Below are 18,831 nucleotides of genomic sequence, written 5' to 3' on the forward strand. Positions count from 1 at the left end.
ATGAGAATGACATTAAGATGATGTTGATCGGATTAAAACTCTAGGAGGAGTTCGTTAAAGTACGACGACTGGAAATTGAAACAAATTACAAAATTGCACAGGAAATAAAAAATAACGGACTTCCTGTTGGGTTTAGAGATATGCTCCAAGAGACTTTTCTTAATGATTCGGGGTGTTCTATGAACCCACCAAATTTGGTGCATGTATGTTTTGCATAGCGGCCTGGGCAGTTCTAGGTGGCGCTAGCGAGCCATTTTGCCATGCCTAATTTTGAAACCCCTATCAGACATAAATTTTCACCACGTCTGATGTGTGTGCAAGTTATTGTGAGTTTTTGAGAATGTTTAGGCCTTCAAATTAGCGATCAAAGAGGCAGAAGAACACAGAAACAATAGGGCTCTAATAAAAGCCTTATTCAGGCTCTGGCTGTTATGAGAAAGAGTATGCATGACTGCGTCTTCGACACCAACATTTTCTTCCAAATGTAAATAACCCCTGTGGTTGTGCTGACCATGATACAATGCACATTCGGTAGGAAAATAGATTAAAACAGAAAGCCAGGCAAATCAAAGCCACAGTATCACATACTGTACTGTACTAACCTCAAGACTAAGTAACGCATGATTTAGCTAATTGGTTGTAGCGTGTTAACCATTTTCATGTTAAAAAGCGCTGTTTGTATAGTTTTTATATAACTTAGAAAAGTATAATTGATGTGTATTCCGTTGTATATTTTACTCATGCTATTTGTATGTTTCCTACTAAAGTACATTGTCTCTGTAAATAAAGGTAGAAAAAAGCTCAAACGTGTTGTGTTTGTTAATATCTTCATTAGGTCATGGGCTGGTGCTGCAGGAGGGGTTTGCTGCACCCAGTGACCACCTGGGTCGAAGGCTTATGGCCACCGTGGGAGACAATGAGACTGAATTGAAGAATTGCACAGAGCCAGGTAATGCAGTATGACTTTCTTTCCTCAGTATGGAGTTTATAACTGTGGGTACCACTTAATTCCAGTTCATACAGACACTGTGCTCAGTTTCACACTGTGTTTTTAATAAATTATTTGTGTGTGAATGGTTCCAAATTGAAAATTCTGTCAATTTACTCGCACTCATGCCATCTCAGAAGTAGCTATTTGCCCTTTTTGCAGTTAAGCACAAATGAATCATTTCAAATTCATTTGTAGTGGTGTAACGATACACTCAGCTCACGATTCGGTAAATATCTCGATGCTGGGTTCACGATACGATACACATCTCGATATTTTGAACAAAATTAAAAAATGAAACTGAAATTCAAATAACATTTTATTTTTAAAATATTAACAATTTCAGTAACTTTTTTTGTTGCACATACAACTTAATAAAGAATTTTAACATTTTAAGGCTTAACTGAAATTAGAATTAAGATCAGTGTCAATTTTGACAGCAAATTTTGATTTAGGTTTAGTCATATTCTTTTAACTAAAATGCAATTTAGTTTTAGTCATATTTTAGTCATCCCCATCATTTTAGTTTTAGTCGACAAAATCGACATTATATTTAGTCTACTAAAATCTATCTGGTTTAACGAATTTAAATGGTGTAATTAAATGTTCCATACAAAGATTTAACTGTTTCGACATAATTTACTTTACCTTAGAATTAAATTAAACCAGGACACGAGGTCCCCAGATAATACTAATCCCGTGCAAATAGGGCTTAAATTACATTTATCATAATGAACATAACAAAGAGAGAACGAACAACCGATGAAACTGTACCCGTCTGTATTAACACGACAAGTGCGCTACGGTTTTTGTGTTATCTATTGAAATATGGAAATGTCTTACCTGTTCTGTTCAAAAGAAATAAAGCCATGTCTGCATCCGTTTTCAGTCCTTTCACATCACAGAGTTCACGCCACCTTTGAAACGCCTTGCCAATATTAATTCTTGTTTTCGCACGAGTCCTATCACATTCACTTTTCTTTGTAAACGTTCATCAGTTCGTAATTTCTTGGTTTTCACAACTGATTAATCCCCAGATGTCAGCGCTGCTTGCCGTTTAAAAGTAAAGTACTAAACGCCGCCATAAATAATACTAAAAGTTTCCAAGAAAAATGTTCTGTGTACAATGCTACCCAACACCCGCAGCATCCACACGCGGGCTAGCAGCCCGATCTTCTTCGTTCTGTTCACGAATGTGAGAGAAATGACGAATAGACGAAAAAATTAAAATTGGTTTGTTCATTTTTACTAACAACCTTTTACAAAAATTTTTTTACTAAAATTGCCATTTTAAAAACAGATTCCACTTCTCAGTTCATGGGGGATGGGGAGATGTGTGAATGTCTCACTTTTTGAAAGAGCAGAGTTTAGAATTAATGTCTTACCTGCAGGGTGACAAATAAACGTAAGACAAGACGCCTGTAACAAGACTTCAAGGGAACAGGAAGGAAGAGGCTGGAATCAGGGTAGAGCTGACGACTACAAACTTTTATTATAAATTATTTACACAAGTGCTGTACGCGCCTAAATCAAAACACTCCCACTTCCGTGGATAAACAGTCTTTCTTGGCCAGAGCCTCCCGCTCTAAGTTCTCCGCTCACTCGCACAGAGTCCCTCGCAACCAGCCGTCAGCTCCGGTCTCTCTCCCCGACTGTCTCTGCCTTGCTGCTTTTAAGCCTCTCCACGCCAGTTACTGGAACAAGGCACAGGTGTTCATTATTTGTGCGAGCGCCACTCACTCACCGCTCATCTCCCCACTCTCTCTCCCGCTGCAGACTTCGCTGAACCACGCCCCCCTTGCCACATACCCCCACCGCGCCAACTCAGGCCGGGGAGCCATCCGGCCTGCAGTCCCCGGAGCCATTCGGCCTGCAGTCCCCCCCTTGCCGGGAGAGGAAGTCGGCCACAGCCATCTGTGCACCCGGCCTGTGGACCACCTTGAATTTAAAAGGCTGTAAAGCAAGATACCAACGGGTGATCCGGGCATTGGTGTCTTTCATGCGGTGGAGCCATTGGAGGGGAGCGTGGTCCGAACAGAGGGTGAATTCCCGCCCCAGCAGGTAGTATCTGAGGGTGAGGACAGCCCACCGGATGGCCAAACACTCCTTCTGTATGGTGCTGTACCTAGCTTCCCTCTTCGAGAGCTTGCGGCTCAGGTACAGCACCGGCCGTTCCTCACCCTCCACCAGCTGAGACAGTACTGCGCCCAGCCCTCTGTCCGACGCGTCGGTCTGCAGGATAAAAGGGAGAGAAAAGTTAGGGGAATGCAAGAGCAGCCCGCCACACAGGGCAGCCTTCAACTTGATAAAGGCCTGCTGGCACTGCTCCGTCCACTGGACCGTATCGGGCACTTACTTTTTAGTGAGATCAGTCAGCGGGTTGGTGAGCTCCGAATATTTAGGCACAAACCGTCTATAATATCCCGCCAACCCCAGGAACTGTCTCACCTCCTTTTTGGTCTTAGGCCTCGGGCAGGCCGCAATTTCTGCGGTCTTATCAATTTGGGGACGCACCTGCCCATGACCTAAGTGGAAGCCCAGATACTTGACCTCCACCCGCCCAATCGCACATTTCTTCGGATTAGCCGTGAGCCCGGCCTCCCTCAGCGACCTCAGGACCGCTCTCAAATGCTCCATATGCCGCTGCCAATCGTTACTATGGATAATGATATTGTCTAGGTAAGCAGCGGCATACGTCGCATGGGGTCGGAGGACACGGTCCATGAGGCGCTGGAAGGTAGCCGGGGCTCCAAACAATCCGAACGGAAGGGTTACAAATTGGTGTAATCCAAACGGTGTGGTGAAGGCTGTTTTTTCTTTGGATACTGGTGTTAGGGGGATCTGCCAGTACCCTTTTGTTAAGTCCAGCTTCGAATAAAACGAGCCGAGCCCAGCCGGTCCAACAATTCGTCGACACGGGGCATTGGGTAAGCATCAAATTTCGACACTGAATTCACTTTGCGGTAGTCCACACAGAACCTAACCGAGCCATCTGTTTTGGGAACCAAAACTATCGGGCTCGCCCAGTCACTGTTGGACTCTTCTATTACCCCCAAATCTAACATGGCCTCTAATTCTGCCTGAACAACCTTTTTTTTGTGTTCATGTAAACGGTAGGCTCTACAACGCACCACTACCCCTGGTTCGGTTTCGACATGGTGCCGTATGAGATTCGTTCGGCCTGGAAGGGGAGAAAACACATCGGCAAACTCCGCCTGTAGGCGGGCCAGGTCAGTGAGCTGTGAGGGTGAGAGGTGGTCTCCCCCCGGGGCCAGAGCAATGGAATGCGGTTTAACATTCGCTTCTGGCCCGAGATCCTCCTCTGCGGATACCACCGTCGCCAGCATCACTGCCTCGTCCTCGCTCCATTTTTTAAGGAGGTTGAGGTGGTAAATTTGACGTGCGCCTCCCCTAAGTGACCTGCCATTGGGTTACTATGAGCCGCCTGGAAAAGCATTTCACGACGGCTTTTTTCGGAATCAACAACTGGGTTATATCTTCCTTTGTCTGAGTGTCTTGGGTCACTCGATATAACCGATTCTTTCTTATAGCAAAATAGGGGTAGGAGAGTGCACGTGTGGGCTGGACCGGCTGTCCATCGATGGATGCAACCTGCTCAAATGCCCTTTTCAGCGTCGCATCCTGAGCCTGCTCAAGGGGAAAGTCATCGCGATCTGAGAGTACCAACCTCTCAATCTCGCGCGCCTCCCCGGAGTTCGGCTCCGACGGACCCGGCACCACATTACCCACATGCACACAGCCTCCCCTACCGTGCTTTGTTCACTAAGAGGCATCCGCACACAATAACCTCAGTAATTTAGGAAAAAGCGGCCAATTCGTCCCCAAAATTAGCGGATGCCTGAGGTGAGGATTGACCGCCACCGCTACACTATGCTTTTTCCCCCTGAATTTAATGGGCAGCTTCAACAAAGGGTATTTCACCACATTCCTGTGAACACACTGCACCTTAACCTCGTGGCTTTTACCCCATGCCCCGAGACGAACCAGGCTTTGGTGGATGGAGGTCTGGTTGCAACCTGAATCCACCAAAGCCTGGTATGTACCCCCCAATACTCACGGGTATTTGGTACAGGCCAGTCGGACCAGGGGCAGCTCGTGGCTCGTCGGGGACCCAGATCATGGTCCCCACGTCCATCACCGGGCAACGATCTAGGAAATGGTCCGGGTCCCCGCAGCGCCAACAAGCCAGCCCAGGCTTTCCCGCCACCCCAATGGCAGGGAGTGGGCCTGCTAACTGGCGTGGGGAGGACGAGGCAGGCGGGTTGTAGGGCATGGCATAGGGGTGGCTGCTCGTCTCCAGCCCGGCGGACCTGCCGGCCAAGGTTCCCCCTCCATCGGTCGGTCCGGTCCCGTAGGTTCCTCGTCCCCGGGGTCCTCCCCTCGGCGGGATCGGTGGGCGGGACCGTGGTGCTGGTATCGGTCGGGCGAGAGACCGCTGGTAAACTTTCCCCGATTCCAGGGCACGCAACCAGGTGGTCTTCCGCCAGCTGGATGGCCGACTCGAGCGACGTCGGACAGTGGCGCTGGACCCAGGCCGCTGTTCTCCAGGGCAGACAGGTCGTGAACTGCTCCAGTACCACCTTATCCATGATGCTCGCGACATCGCTTCCTCCGGCCGTCAGCCATTTGTGGCAGGAGTCCCGGAGCTGCTGAGCTAGCAGGTAGGGTCGGCCGGTTTCCGCCAACCCCAGCGATCGGAATCGCTGGCGATACTCCTCAGGGCTCCAGCCGACCCGCTGCAAGATGGCCTTCTTCAGCTCAGCGTACACCAGGAGATTCTCCTGAGGCAACTGCTGCGCCGCCACATGGGCCTCTCCAGAAAGAAGCGGTATGAGGTGTAGGGCCCACTGATCCTCCGGCCAACCCCTCGCGACCGCTACCCGCTCAAAGAGTCCGAGGAAGGCCTCGGGATCATCCTGTGGGCCCATTTTCTGGAGGACCAGGTCGGCGCGAGGCTCCCGGTGCACCCAGCTCCGGAACGACTCGCGGTCCTCTTGCTGAGCCAGGAGGACCGCCTGGAAACGTACATCCTGGTCCTCCCGGAGCTGCAGCAACGCTCTATGTTGTTCCTGATGGAGGACCGCGAGTGAGGAAATCACCTCCGCAAACGGCGAACCGGACGGACCCGACCCCCCGGTCGCGGCGCTCCTACTTCCTTCCATCCCGGGTTTCGGCACCAGTGTAACAAGACTTCAAGGGAACAGGAAGGAAGAGGCTGGAATCAGGGTAGAGCTGACGACTACGAACTTTTATTATAAATTATTTACACAAGCGCTGTACGCGCCTAAATCAAAACACACTCCCACTTCCGTGGATAAACAGTCTTTCTTGGCCAGAGCCTCCCGCTCTAAGTTCTCCGCTCACTCGCACAGAGTCCCTCGCAACCAGCCGTCAGCTCCGGTCTCTCTCCCCGACTGTCTCTGCCTTGCTGCTTTTAAGCCTCTCCATGCCAGTTACTGGAACAAGGCACAGGTGTTCATTATTTGTGCGAGCGCCACTCACTCACCGCTCGTCTCCCCACTCTCTCTCCCGCTGCAGACTTCGCTGAACCACGCCCCCCTTGCCACAACGCCAAAACACTTATAGTTTACGTTTGGAGTTTAGTTTCTTATTTTGCATTTTATAATCGTAATGATCCTAATTTACGTAACATTCAATTATTTTAATATTACATTTTACATGTTAAAACACTGTAATGACCTCGCTTAAATGACAAACAATTAAATGTTTTCATATCTTCTTTATAAAGTGCTCTATTGATAAATTAATTAAGGTAAAAATCCGTAGTTTACATTTCAATCTATTTTTAAATATGCAATTTCTCAATAGACACCTACTTTTGAGATTTCAGTGTTGTGTGAGGAGTAACAAAGAGCTGAATATCTCTTTAAAACGGCAGGCTTCAGATAACTGGAAAGTCGGCCTATACCCTGGCAACATTCATTTCTAAAATCGCTGGCAAAATCACAATTAAACAACATACTGTATATCCGATCATTAATTAAACCTGACATCAACTATAGCATACAATTTGTTACCTAAGATTAAACTGCGCTAGAAATCACCTTTTAAATGCTGCCTCTGCTCATGCGAATTGCGAGAGCGCCGTCTCGCATTGAGCCTTGCAATTAATTCAAGAACCGAATTATTTCGGCACGTGAGCTACAAAACAAAGAATACATTTTATATTTTGGCTGATGATTGCTAAAAATGTTCATACAGAAAGAAGAACACGGCTAAAGTCGCAAGTTTCAAAAAGTTTCATTTTTGCTTGGTCGATTTAAGCTTATGATCTGTTTTTACTTTCTTGTGGTAAAATGTAGTTTCTGAAACGAATGATACAATAATCACGAGGTGTAAAACAAAGAAAGAAAAAGAAAGAAAGAAAGAAAGAAACAATATTTTCTTCAACGTTTATGAAACCCGCGGTTCCGGTAGGCTATCCACCGATCTCATCACGTCCTGTGTAATGCCATGGCATATATTTCACAACATGCTTTCATTTGGTAAACTGGATCAATAGTTTTAGGGCGGTTTCACATTAGCACTTTTGGTGCGCACCCGGGTTCGACTAGGTCAGAGTTTGGTTCGTTTGGGTTTTGTTAACACTGTCTTTCGAACCCGGGTGTGCACAAGTGAAATGTACCCGAGTCCGCTTAAAAAGGGAGGTCTGGGGTGCGGTTCATGTGAACTCCAGTACGTTTCGCTGCTGATATGAATGCAATCGTACCAAATCGCGGAAGTGAACCGCTATTGATGACGTAAAACGCATGCTTTTCGTGCTTGTGCTTGTGTGTGTACAGGTGCTGGTCATATAATTAGAATATCATCAAAAAGTTGATTTATTTAACTAATTCCATTCAGAAAGTGAAACTTATATATTATATTCATTCATTACACACAGACTGATATACAGTATTTCAAATGTTTATTTCTTTTAATTTGATGATTATAACTGACAACTAATGAAAATCCCAAATTCAGTATCTCAGAAAATTAGAATATTACTTAAGACCAATACAAAGAAAGGATTTTTAGAAATCTTTTGCCAACTGAAAAGTATGAACATGAAAAGTATGAGCATGTACAGCACTCAATACTTAGTTGGGGCTCCTTTTGCCTGAATTACTGCAGCAATGCGGCGTGGCATGGAGTCGATCAGTCTGTGGCACGGAGTCGATCAGTCTGTGGCACTGCTCAGGTGTTATGAGAGCCCAGGTTGCTCTGATAGTGGCCTTCAGCTCTTCTGCATTGTTGGGTCTGGCATATCGCATCTTCCTTTTCACAATACCCCATAGATTTTCTATGGGGTTAAGGTCAGGTGAGTTTGCTGGCCAATTAAGAACAGGGATACCATGGTCCTTAAACCAGGTACTGGTAGCTTTGGCACTGTGTGCAGGTGCCAAGTCCTGTTGGAAAATGAAATCTGCATCTTCATAAAGTTGGTCAGCAGCAGGAAGCATCAGAAGTGTCTCGCCTGGGCTAAAGACAAAAAGGACTGGACTGCTGCTGAGTGGTCCAAAGTTATGTTCTCTGATGAAAGTAAATGTTACATTTCCTTTGGAAATCAGGGTCCCAGAGTCTGGAGGAAGAGAGGAGAGGCACAGAATCCACGTTGCTTGAGGTCCAGTGTAAAGTTTCCACAGTCAGTGATGGTTTGGGGTGCCATGTCATCTGCTGGTGTTGGTCCACTGTGTTTTCTGAGGTCCAAGGTCAACGCAGCCGTATACCAGGAAGTTTTAGAGCACTTCATGCTTCCTGCTGCTGACCAACTTTATGGAGATGCAGATTTCATTTTCCAACAGGACTTGGCACCTGCACACAGTGCCAAAGCTACCAGTACCTGGTTTAAGGACCATGGTATCCCTGTTCTTAATTGGCCAGCAAACTCGCCTGACCTTAACCCCATAGAAAATCTATGGGGTATTGTGAAGAGGAAGATGCGATATGCCAGACCCAACAATGCAGAAGAGCTGAAGGCCACTATCAGAGCAACCTGGCCTCTCATAACACCTGAGCAGTGCCACAGACTGATCGACTCCATGCCACGCCGCATTGCTGCAGTAATTCAGGCAAAAGGAGCCCCAACTAAGTATTGAGTGCTGTACATGCTCATACTTTTCATGTTCATACTTTTCAGTTGGCCAAGATTTCTAAAAATCCTTTCTTTGTATTGGTCTTAAGTAATATTCTAATTTTCTGAGATACTGAATTTGGGATTTTCATTAGTTGTCAGTTATAATCATCAAATTAAAAGAAATAAACATTTGAAATATATCAGTCTGTGTGTAATGAATGAGTATAATATACAAGTTTCACTTTTTGAATGGAATTAGTGAAATAAATCAACTTTTTGATGATATTCTAATTATATGACCAGCACCTGTATATATGCTCACCTTGATGACAGGTGAGACGCACTGTAAGCAGAGCGAATATTTCTGCTTGCCTCCGCCAAAAAAATCTCCAGCGGAAATCCCGCTCTCTTCGGAACAATCGTAATACTTTTGCGGCAGACAAATGCAAATGTGTTTCTGTATCTTTTCTTTGCAAGCAAATCCAAAGGTTCAAAAAAAGAACAACAAAAGTGATGCGAGCAACTACATCCATTTTGGCGCCTTGTCGCCTTCATAGCGGTAACCCAGCAACATGAGTACGTGGCCGCCGCTTGATGACGCAAGCGCACCGCGGTTCGTATGCAAAAATGACAATGTGAACACAGACCAGCGGAGGGGGGAGAAATCAAACTAGGGTTCGGTCCAGGCAATCGAACTAGATGTGAAAGTGGCCTTATTTTTAATGTTTTGATATGTTTTTGACAAACCATGCTTTCACAACAATACAATTCATGAACGGGGCTTGCTTCTGAATGCGCACTTGCTGTGGTTGCCAAATTTAAAAGAACTTTAAAAAGCATGACATTATGAAAAAGCTTACTGCAGAGACATTTCTTGATTTATGACAACATATCCCCAATGTATGTCATATGTAGCCTACCAATATGTATACGTTAATGTTTATAACTGAATCCTGGGTTAACATCGGAGAAACGCAGCGTTTGCAGTGATGTTTATTTTATATGGGGAATATATGCATATAATCCAACGATTTTATTGAGCACATTCGGTTTTAAAGGAAATAAAGCTAAATCATGTTTAGAATTTTTTATGAATGACTCGCATTGCAATACACATTAGCAAACGCGCAGAGTTTCAACCCAGTCTCACAGTTGTTTGTGGCATAGACACGGAATTGGAATCTATAAATTTGTGTTCATGGACGCGAATATCCCCATTTTTTTCGTGTCAGTGAGCAAGACCTTTTTTTAATGTCACTCAGCACGACTTTCTTTTCGTGTCACTCAGCACGACTTTCAATACACAGTCTGCGTGTGTATTTACATTTATATATTTATAACCTGATATCAAAAGAAGTCGTACATATTTTAGGATGTGGCTAAACCATACCTGTCAACACTCCCATTTTTCATGGGAGACTCCCATTTTTCACACCCATCTCCCACCACCCTCCCGTTCTGTTATTTCTCCTTTGAAACTCCCATTTGAAACTCCCGGACCGACGGGAACCGCAACGCATTCACGGGGTGGCTCTGTTACTGCTTTTCCACCGGGGCTGGTGCCGGTGCCGGAGCCCAAATGGAACCGGGCCGCGCTTTTTCCACTCAAAAAATTCCTGGGCCGGTGCAAAGATCCTGGTTCTGAACTGGCCCTAAAACCTTGCTGGTCTCGAACTCGGAAACCTACGTCGTCAGTAGGCGGAGCTTTCTCTGGTTACTGCAGTTTGAAAGGCGCCATTGCGCAGCAAAGGCAATAGAGCAAGAAAGTTTTTTACGAATAATGTTCGTAATATTATTGTTATTTTGTTACTAAATGTATTTTAAGTCATTATTTAAGCGAGAATGTATGTGTTTAAAGTCCAAAACTGTGGTCGGTTAATAAAGATGGTGTCTGTTTAAAAATGAGCTTGGATGTTTTCAGAGATGTGAGCTCCACGCAACCACCGAGTGCTCGGCGCTCATGTTTCCCGCTGAACGCAGCCTCATCTCGGCAAGTCCTTCTGAAACTCACCGCTGGCTCTGATGTCTGATATCTGTAGCGGTTAAACATGATATATAATTCATTTTGGGCATATGTCTAACAGTCAGTTTCGACCTTATAAATCTGTTATTTGTACCTGGTCAAATCGTTTTGACTGAGGGCAAAGTTAAGTTTCATAACTTTATATTTTTGATTTAACTTTGTATTGAAGCGCTTCCTTGTGCTTTTGACTAAATTATTTGCTTTTAAATTACGTATTGAGCAAACATCTTATACGTTCTAATAAGGGATTGTGTTTTATATCATATTACATTTTATTAAAAAACAGTTAGAATAATCAGAGCAGTCATATGTTGCCTAAATCACGTATGACTATTTTAAAAAGGGAAATGACAGGAAGCGACGGGAAATGTGTTTTATATCATTCTATTTCATATTACTCAGTTTAAATATAAATTTACATAGAAGTAAATATGAACTGGGATTGACAGGGTTCTGCTCCCTGCCAGTGGAAACGCGAGCCAGTTCTGAATGGTGCCATCCTCGGCCGAGAACCGGCTCCAGCTCCAGTACCAGCACCAGCCCCAGCCCTGGTGGAAAAGCGGTATGTGACTTGAGCCACTGACTGCCCATTTGCCCTCACAAACTGGCGTGCTTTGGTAGGCAAATAGAACGGTAGCGGAAGTGGAGTAGAGAGGATTCTCATCCCCGCGAAAAACCTGAAAATCACAGCCAAAAAGGCTAATTTTGCTAAAACGTAAGTTTCACGAGGTGGAAAAACAGTGATAAACGGCTCCCCTAACCCCGCCCCTGAACCTAACGTCACATGGTAAAAGTCAAATCATAACAAAACATACAAATGAGATCGTAGGAAATAGGAAATCACACGAATGAGCCACCTTGTAAAATAGGAATGAATTCCTATCAGATTGCGTTGATATATAGCTGCCCACTGCTCCGGGTGTACGTGTGTTCACCACTTGCTGTGTGTGTGTTCACTACTCTCTGGATGGGTTAAATGCAGAGGTCACATTTCGGGTATGGGTCACCATATCTGATTAATACTGTAGGTCACTTTCACTTCACTTCACTTTTATATATTTATACATATGAAAGATACCGCGTATTAAAATACATTAGATTGAAAGTCATGCTGGGCGACACGAAAAAAGGGGGAAATTCGTGTCAGTAAACACGAATTAATAGATTACAGTTTGTGACAATGTCACAAATTCATGTGATACTGTGTTGAGAGTTTTGTCACAGGCACTCGGATCTCACTCGCTGTATTTCTCAATTTACACAAAACACAGAGCAAATACAAACATTAAAGCTCTGAATGCAAACCGATGAATGTATGGAGCAAATTTAAACCCTTGTTAAAGGGTTGTATTTATGATTAGTATTAAATATAATTATTAGTACCTGTTGATTTAAGTTCTTGTAACTTTGATATTGTAGACAGCGTTTGTCTTTTACCTCTAAATCTCTTAACGCTTGCCGGTCTGCTGTGAATAGACTGCCACTCAGCAGTAAACAGGAGTCAACACACACTAAAGAAGTACCGCCGCGGAGATGGCGGAAGGATCATTCTGGTTGAGTACCTACTGTATATGGAGCTCAAAATGTTGAAGCTCTGAAAAGCACTTGCATTCATCCAGGGTTTTTCCTGCATAGAAAATTGGAGGCAGCCACCTCAGTGAAATTTCGTGCTGCCTCAGTCTCTGGCCAAAATTATGTCGGCTGTTTTGAATAAAAAAACACCATGCATTCAACAGACTGTGATTTTAACTGCAGTTGTGGCATTACGCCACAATGGTGGCGCTGTTTCGTTATGAGCACCAGTGAAGCGCTAAAGAGTCGCAGTTAAAGAGTCTTTTGCATCAAAGTGCGTTCCATTTCTTGAAAAGGTTCCTTAAATTAACCTGCTGTACATCATTGTAATGATTTAAGCTGTGCAGTTGGCTCGTTGAATCAGCGTTATACTGTACACAGCGAGTTCGCCAGTATGAACGCACATTGTGATCAGAACGACTCGCAAACGAATGACTCATTTGAACCGATTTGTTTGAACAGTTGAAACTATTCAGTCACTCACTAGCGAATATAGGAGAACAGTGAATCATTTAAAGCTCAGTGAACCACAAGAGAACGCAGGATGTGAATGAGCTGTGCTTATTTAGTAAAACTGGTGAGTTCAGTTGGCTATTGTGGGCTGAAAAGTTAGTTGAAATGAAAAAAAGCTTCAATTTGATTTGAAGCAATTTTTCTGTTGGTTGGATCAATTTAATGTTTTATATAACTTAATAATTGTTATTTTCATCAAATTTTTAGAACTTTTATATGTTGTTTGGAAAGTGTTTGGTTAATCCTCTTAAAGGTATGGTACGCCTACACATGTGCGTATGTACAAGATCAGGATGGCACCACCTCCGCCTCATTTTGAGCCAGGAAAAAGCCTGCATTCTTCAATAAATATTTACATAGCTACATTGTTATTGTAAATAAATGCCAAACAATGTTTGTGAGGGAAAACAATTAATATTTTAAGCTTATTAAGCAGTATTCAAATGTAAACAGTGCTTGAAGTGGGAAAAAAAGGTTCCTATACTTTCTTGTGCACATGGCAAATGCAAATTATTACCACATTTGAAAATCTAGAACAGAAACAGAATTTAGACATTGCTGGTAAAACATTTATTTACTAATAAAAATTGACCAAAAAAGCACAACGGCTAATGTAGGAAAGGAGACCAGAGGCTAGCTTTTTTAAGGGATGTCAAAGGGAGTTGTTAGCAGCAAGGTTATTTTAATTTACTAAGAGTAAAACTTTAAAAACGCTTCTGTTCGTTAAAATCAAATACAATTTTGACCTAAACATTTTGGGGAAAAACTTAAACTAAATGAAAAATTGAAATGTTGCCTCAGAAATGAACTAAAATAAGTTTAAAGCACTAAAATTATAATAAAATAAAACTAAAATAAAACTAAAACAAAAATTAATTCATCTTATATAGCAACATAAAAAATAAAAAAATAAATTATAAAATGACAAAAGCATATTCCAAAATTTCTAAAACTTTAACTAAAATTAACATAAAAAAGCTAATTGAAAATATGAATAAAACTAAAATCAAAACTATAATAACTCTGGTTAGCCATCACGTTTTCTCTAACTGGAAGTATTATAGACCCTCCCTATAATAAAAGTATCTCTGTCGGCGGTAATCTCACTGGAAGCATCTTGGGCGTGACCTTAAAATGTCTCCCTGAGGCTGGGGTTGATCAATCTAAGAGTTAAGAGGTCCCATGTCCGACTTCGAGTGCTGTTCCAGATATTTATTTCTGGGTTTGAGGTGGAAATATCAGAAATCCCAGTTATCTGGAATGTAGAATAAGCGCTCCCTCCCTGTAGCGGGATGTCATTACTATTAATCACCTATCAAATTGACGCTTTAACTCGGAGTGGCAAATTACCGGCAACATGTGAGAAGTGCAGGTACGCAAGAAAAAGTGAAGGTACGCTAAAGATTAAAATACTCCTTAGTATACCTAGTAAACCGGCTCATACCTGCCCACTTCAAGCACTGAATGTAACTGTAGCATGTCAGCAAGTTAAAATCCTAATTGATTCTTTTGAGTCTTGTGATGTAACGCATATGACTAGTCACAAGACAAACACGAACCAATGAGGTTTGTTGTTCGCATTGTGCCTCCAGATTTTTTATTTCACTGACATCTGTTTGTTTACATTTCAGTTTCGCTAAGTAAGGTCAAAACGTTAACCGTTCCCCACAAACCTAGTGAGAAAGGCATGGCAAGCAAAACCCATCTTAACGAAAATCCAACCTCAGTCTGCCTCAACAATAAAACATTAGCTTGCATTCATAGCTCAAAAATGACATTTTTAAAGTTTATTCAAAAACAAATTTGTCCTCTGCGTGAGCCCAACTGTTTCCAATTCACCTTATGAAACGTTTATTATTTTTGCGTTATCACAGCTTTGGCTGTATTTTACATGGTTTGAAATGTTTTTTTTCCTTTTAGTGAATGTAATAAATTAAATATCTTGTATACCTTTTGATGTCTTTTCATGTATTGTCTGCTGGCCACACAGGCTGCTTTTACGGACATTTGCAAGACAATTCTGACAATTCTGTTTGTTGACATAAATCTCATTTAAAGTTATGCATACATTTTAAGTGTGCACGAAACGAAGCACAGTCCTGCCTGTGTTATTGCTAGCAATAGTAGATTTAAGCATTTATTTGTTAGCCCTTACTAGAGCCAGTATTGTTGGAGAAAAAAGAAAGGTCTCTGAGGTAAGATTTGTGATCATGAGGCAAATGGATCTGCGGCTCGGTGTGGTCTATAAATAGAAGCAGGAAAGCTATTTTTAGATGTTTTGTCCCCTCCACATCCCTGTGACCATGGGAGATGCTAAGAAAGATGAAGCCATATTTGCGAATGTCTCCGGAGTCTTGGCATGTTAGTGCTGCAGGCTTCTCTCATTAAGCGCTTTCTACTTGCCGAACGGCGCGGTCTAGTTGGCATGGCCCCGTGCACACTCAGCAACGTGAGATTATGAAATGTTTCAGGGGTTGCGTCTCAATTAGAGTCGCGAGCTGGAGAATCTGCCCTTTCAATTTGCTCTCTGCTCGTAATGAACGTTTCAGCATTTCGGGGAGTGTGGAACAACACCGCTGTCAGGCAGATTTGCTCAGCGGTATGCCATGCGCCGCTGTCAAGCAGTGACATCGTGGGTCTTAGTTGTGCTGCTCCCAGCCAAAATGTGAGCACATGATTTCTGTGTGCGTGTGTGTTTGTGTGAACACCAGTGATCTAAGGTCTTTGCCAGCTACATGAGCCAGAAGGGGGGAGAAAGATGAGATCTGTCCATCTTTGTCAGCAGCATGCTGAGATGAAGGCCGGGTAGAGGTCACCCTGGCTGTCACAGTTGTGAAATCTTTGCTTGTGCATTTCCGTCCCACTGTGTGTGAGTTTGCACTTCTTAACCCACTGACGTCACTAACTGTGTTACATGTAGCATAGTAGTCCATTAAAATTGCAACAGCTCAATCTGAATGAATTGTCTTATGTAAAGACGTCTTGTAATTATTCAATTGAATGAGATCGCAATTAATTTGTAATTGACATATGTAGCACGGATTTAAAAAATGTTAACAATAATTGCCATGCAAACTTGGAAAAGAACAATTTTTTTTATTCGTTCAGAATCGGATTGAAAAATACTTTTTTGCAAAAGCATATTAGTGCAAGACGACATTTCTTTCTGTGTCTCACCTTCTCTATTTGTTCGTTAAGGCATGAAAACAGAAATTGTTTCTTTAACAATTGATTTTTAAATTAAAAAAATCTGTTGGATGTAGTGTTGCTTTCGTCAACGAAAATTATGACTAAATATCTTCGTCAACGAACCTTTATCACGTAACGAAAACGAGAAGAGACTCAACGTAAATGCTGGTCATGTGACGATGACTATAATTAAATGTATAATGCAATATTGTTGACGAATAAAAATGAGACTAAATGTGGTTTACAAAATAAAAACTATGCTAAAATGTCTCTTCATTTTCGTTGACCAAAACGAGACGAGACGAAATGTTATAACGTTATTTCGTCTGTTGCTTTAACCTAGATGCGGAGTGGAATCCTGTTATTTAAATGTCATCTGGCTGTTCTGCATGTCTGAGTGAATTATGTGCACAGTTTAACATACAACACGAGTGATGGTCGAGGATTTATCTGCGTCTGCAATACACATAACTTATCTCCAGAGTTGCTCTGAGAGTTTATTTTACGAGCGTTTACTGTTTGAGTGAAGTACCAGCAAACACAAAAACTCGAGCGTCTTCCCAAAGACCCGTCAAAATAAAAGTCCGTTAAATTGAACACTCAGACAAAAAATACTTTAGTGAACTATAATAACTTAAACCTCTCTAGCTCCAGTGCTATGTGAAAAAAAGTCTGCATTAATTTACTGCATTCTGTATGCTACTACAGGCACTGAGGGCAGTCACTCTTTTCCTGTTGGTTCTTTGCAATGCTGGCAAATGTAACCTTCCATTTGACTTGCGAAATCACTTCCATTTGTTTTATTAACATAAATGGAAAATTTGTATAGGAAAAATATGCACCGAGAATTGTTTTATCATCGCATCGCAGCCCTCTGAATCGTAATCGAATCACATCGTGTCGTGCCTAGAGATTCCCACCCCTACCGATGGCCGTAAATTCAAATCAGACGTCTTCCGTGTCTGGAATCGATGTATTCTGAGTCTACAAGGTAACAATAATATAATAAGATAACCTTGTTTGAAATGGGTTTGGCTAAAAGAAAATTTTGGTTTCGTCTATACTACTAGGTACTTATACTATATTGACTGGGTTAAATAGAATTGCATTACTAAAAAGAGACTAAAATACAATTTTCATTGACTAAAACTAGACTAAAATGTCATCAGTTTTCGTCGACTAAAACTAGACGAAAATAGTCATGGATAATTCTGACTAAAATAAGACTAAACTGCTCAGACTTTTAGTCGACTGAAACTTGACTAGACTAAAAAGAGTATGAACGTGACTAAAACTAATAAAAACTAAAATGAGAGCTTGACACAAAGACTAGACTAAAACTAAAATTAAAACAGGCTGCCAAAAACAACACTACTTCAAAGTGTAAAATAAAATCTTAAATGAATGCAGAGTTGTGAAAATGGTAGTGCGGTGACGGTCAGATCTGCTTACTGAGACGGCTCTTAAAGGGGCCACGTTCTTAAACGTGCTACTGTGACTCCTGTCACTAAAGTTAATCAAAGAACAAAATAAAAGAAGAAATCAATGTGATTTTGTAGATTTAATGAGAAGTCTTCTGCATTTAATTTATAATTTAGCATTAAAGACTGTAAAGTGTTTGAGAACTTCCTTCAATTTCTATATATTTCATGATAGCTCTCAATTATATTGTTGAATGGCTATAATTAATGTTAAAATAATCAATTTAATAGAGACATCAGTTACAGTACTAATATCAAAATGTTTTCTTTCATTCATAAAATGACGCTGAAATATTAAAGAAATATTTAAAAAATATTTTCATTAATATGAAAAATTAAAGAAATATGTTGTTTCTACATCAATTTGAAGATTAAATGTGAAAGTATTAAAATGTAAAAGTATATTTTAAAATATGATTATTATGTGTGATTAATCGTGATTAATCACAGAAAATGTGTGATTAATCCAATTAATTTTTTTAATCGATTGACAGCACTAGTTATAACGTTATTTTGTCTGATGCTTTAACCTAGATGCGGAGCTGAATCCTGTTATTTAAATGTCATCTGGCTGTTCTGCGTGTCTGAGTGAATTATGTGCACAGTTTAACATACAACACGAGTGATGGTCGAGGATTTATCTGCGTCTGCACTTTGAGGATATGAACACATGAACTTCATCTCCAGAGTTGCTCTGAGAGTTTATTTTATGAGCGTTTACTGTTTGAGTGAAGCTAACGGCAAACACAAAAACTCAAGCGTCTTCCCAAAGACCCGTCAAAATAAAAGTCCCGTTAAATTCAACACGCAGACAAAAAATACTTTAGTGAACTATAGTATTTGGTATTGAAAATTGTAGTGCCCTTGTAGTAAATTGATAAACACTGTATACTATAGTAAACTTCAAAAACACGATAGTACTGCCGTTTACTATAGTAACTACTATAGTTGACTAAAACTAGAGTAA

General features: G+C 41.9%; 1 protein-coding gene across 3 annotated transcripts in view; it reads left to right on the forward strand.

Annotated features, from left to right (window-relative positions):
* slc24a4a (solute carrier family 24 member 4a) overlaps positions 1–18,831 on the forward strand; it is a 66,136-nt gene that overhangs the window by 11,867 nt on the left and 35,438 nt on the right. For all 3 annotated transcript variants that reach the window (XM_057343855.1, XM_057343857.1, XM_057343856.1), the window contains exon 2: positions 836–949. In XM_057343855.1, the coding sequence (XP_057199838.1) occupies positions 836–949 (114 nt within the window). The remainder of the gene's footprint in view (positions 1–835; positions 950–18,831) is intronic.

Source organism: Triplophysa rosa, linkage group LG10, assembly GCF_024868665.1.
Source record: "Triplophysa rosa linkage group LG10, Trosa_1v2, whole genome shotgun sequence".
NCBI classification, from domain to species: domain Eukaryota; kingdom Metazoa; phylum Chordata; class Actinopteri; order Cypriniformes; family Nemacheilidae; genus Triplophysa; species Triplophysa rosa.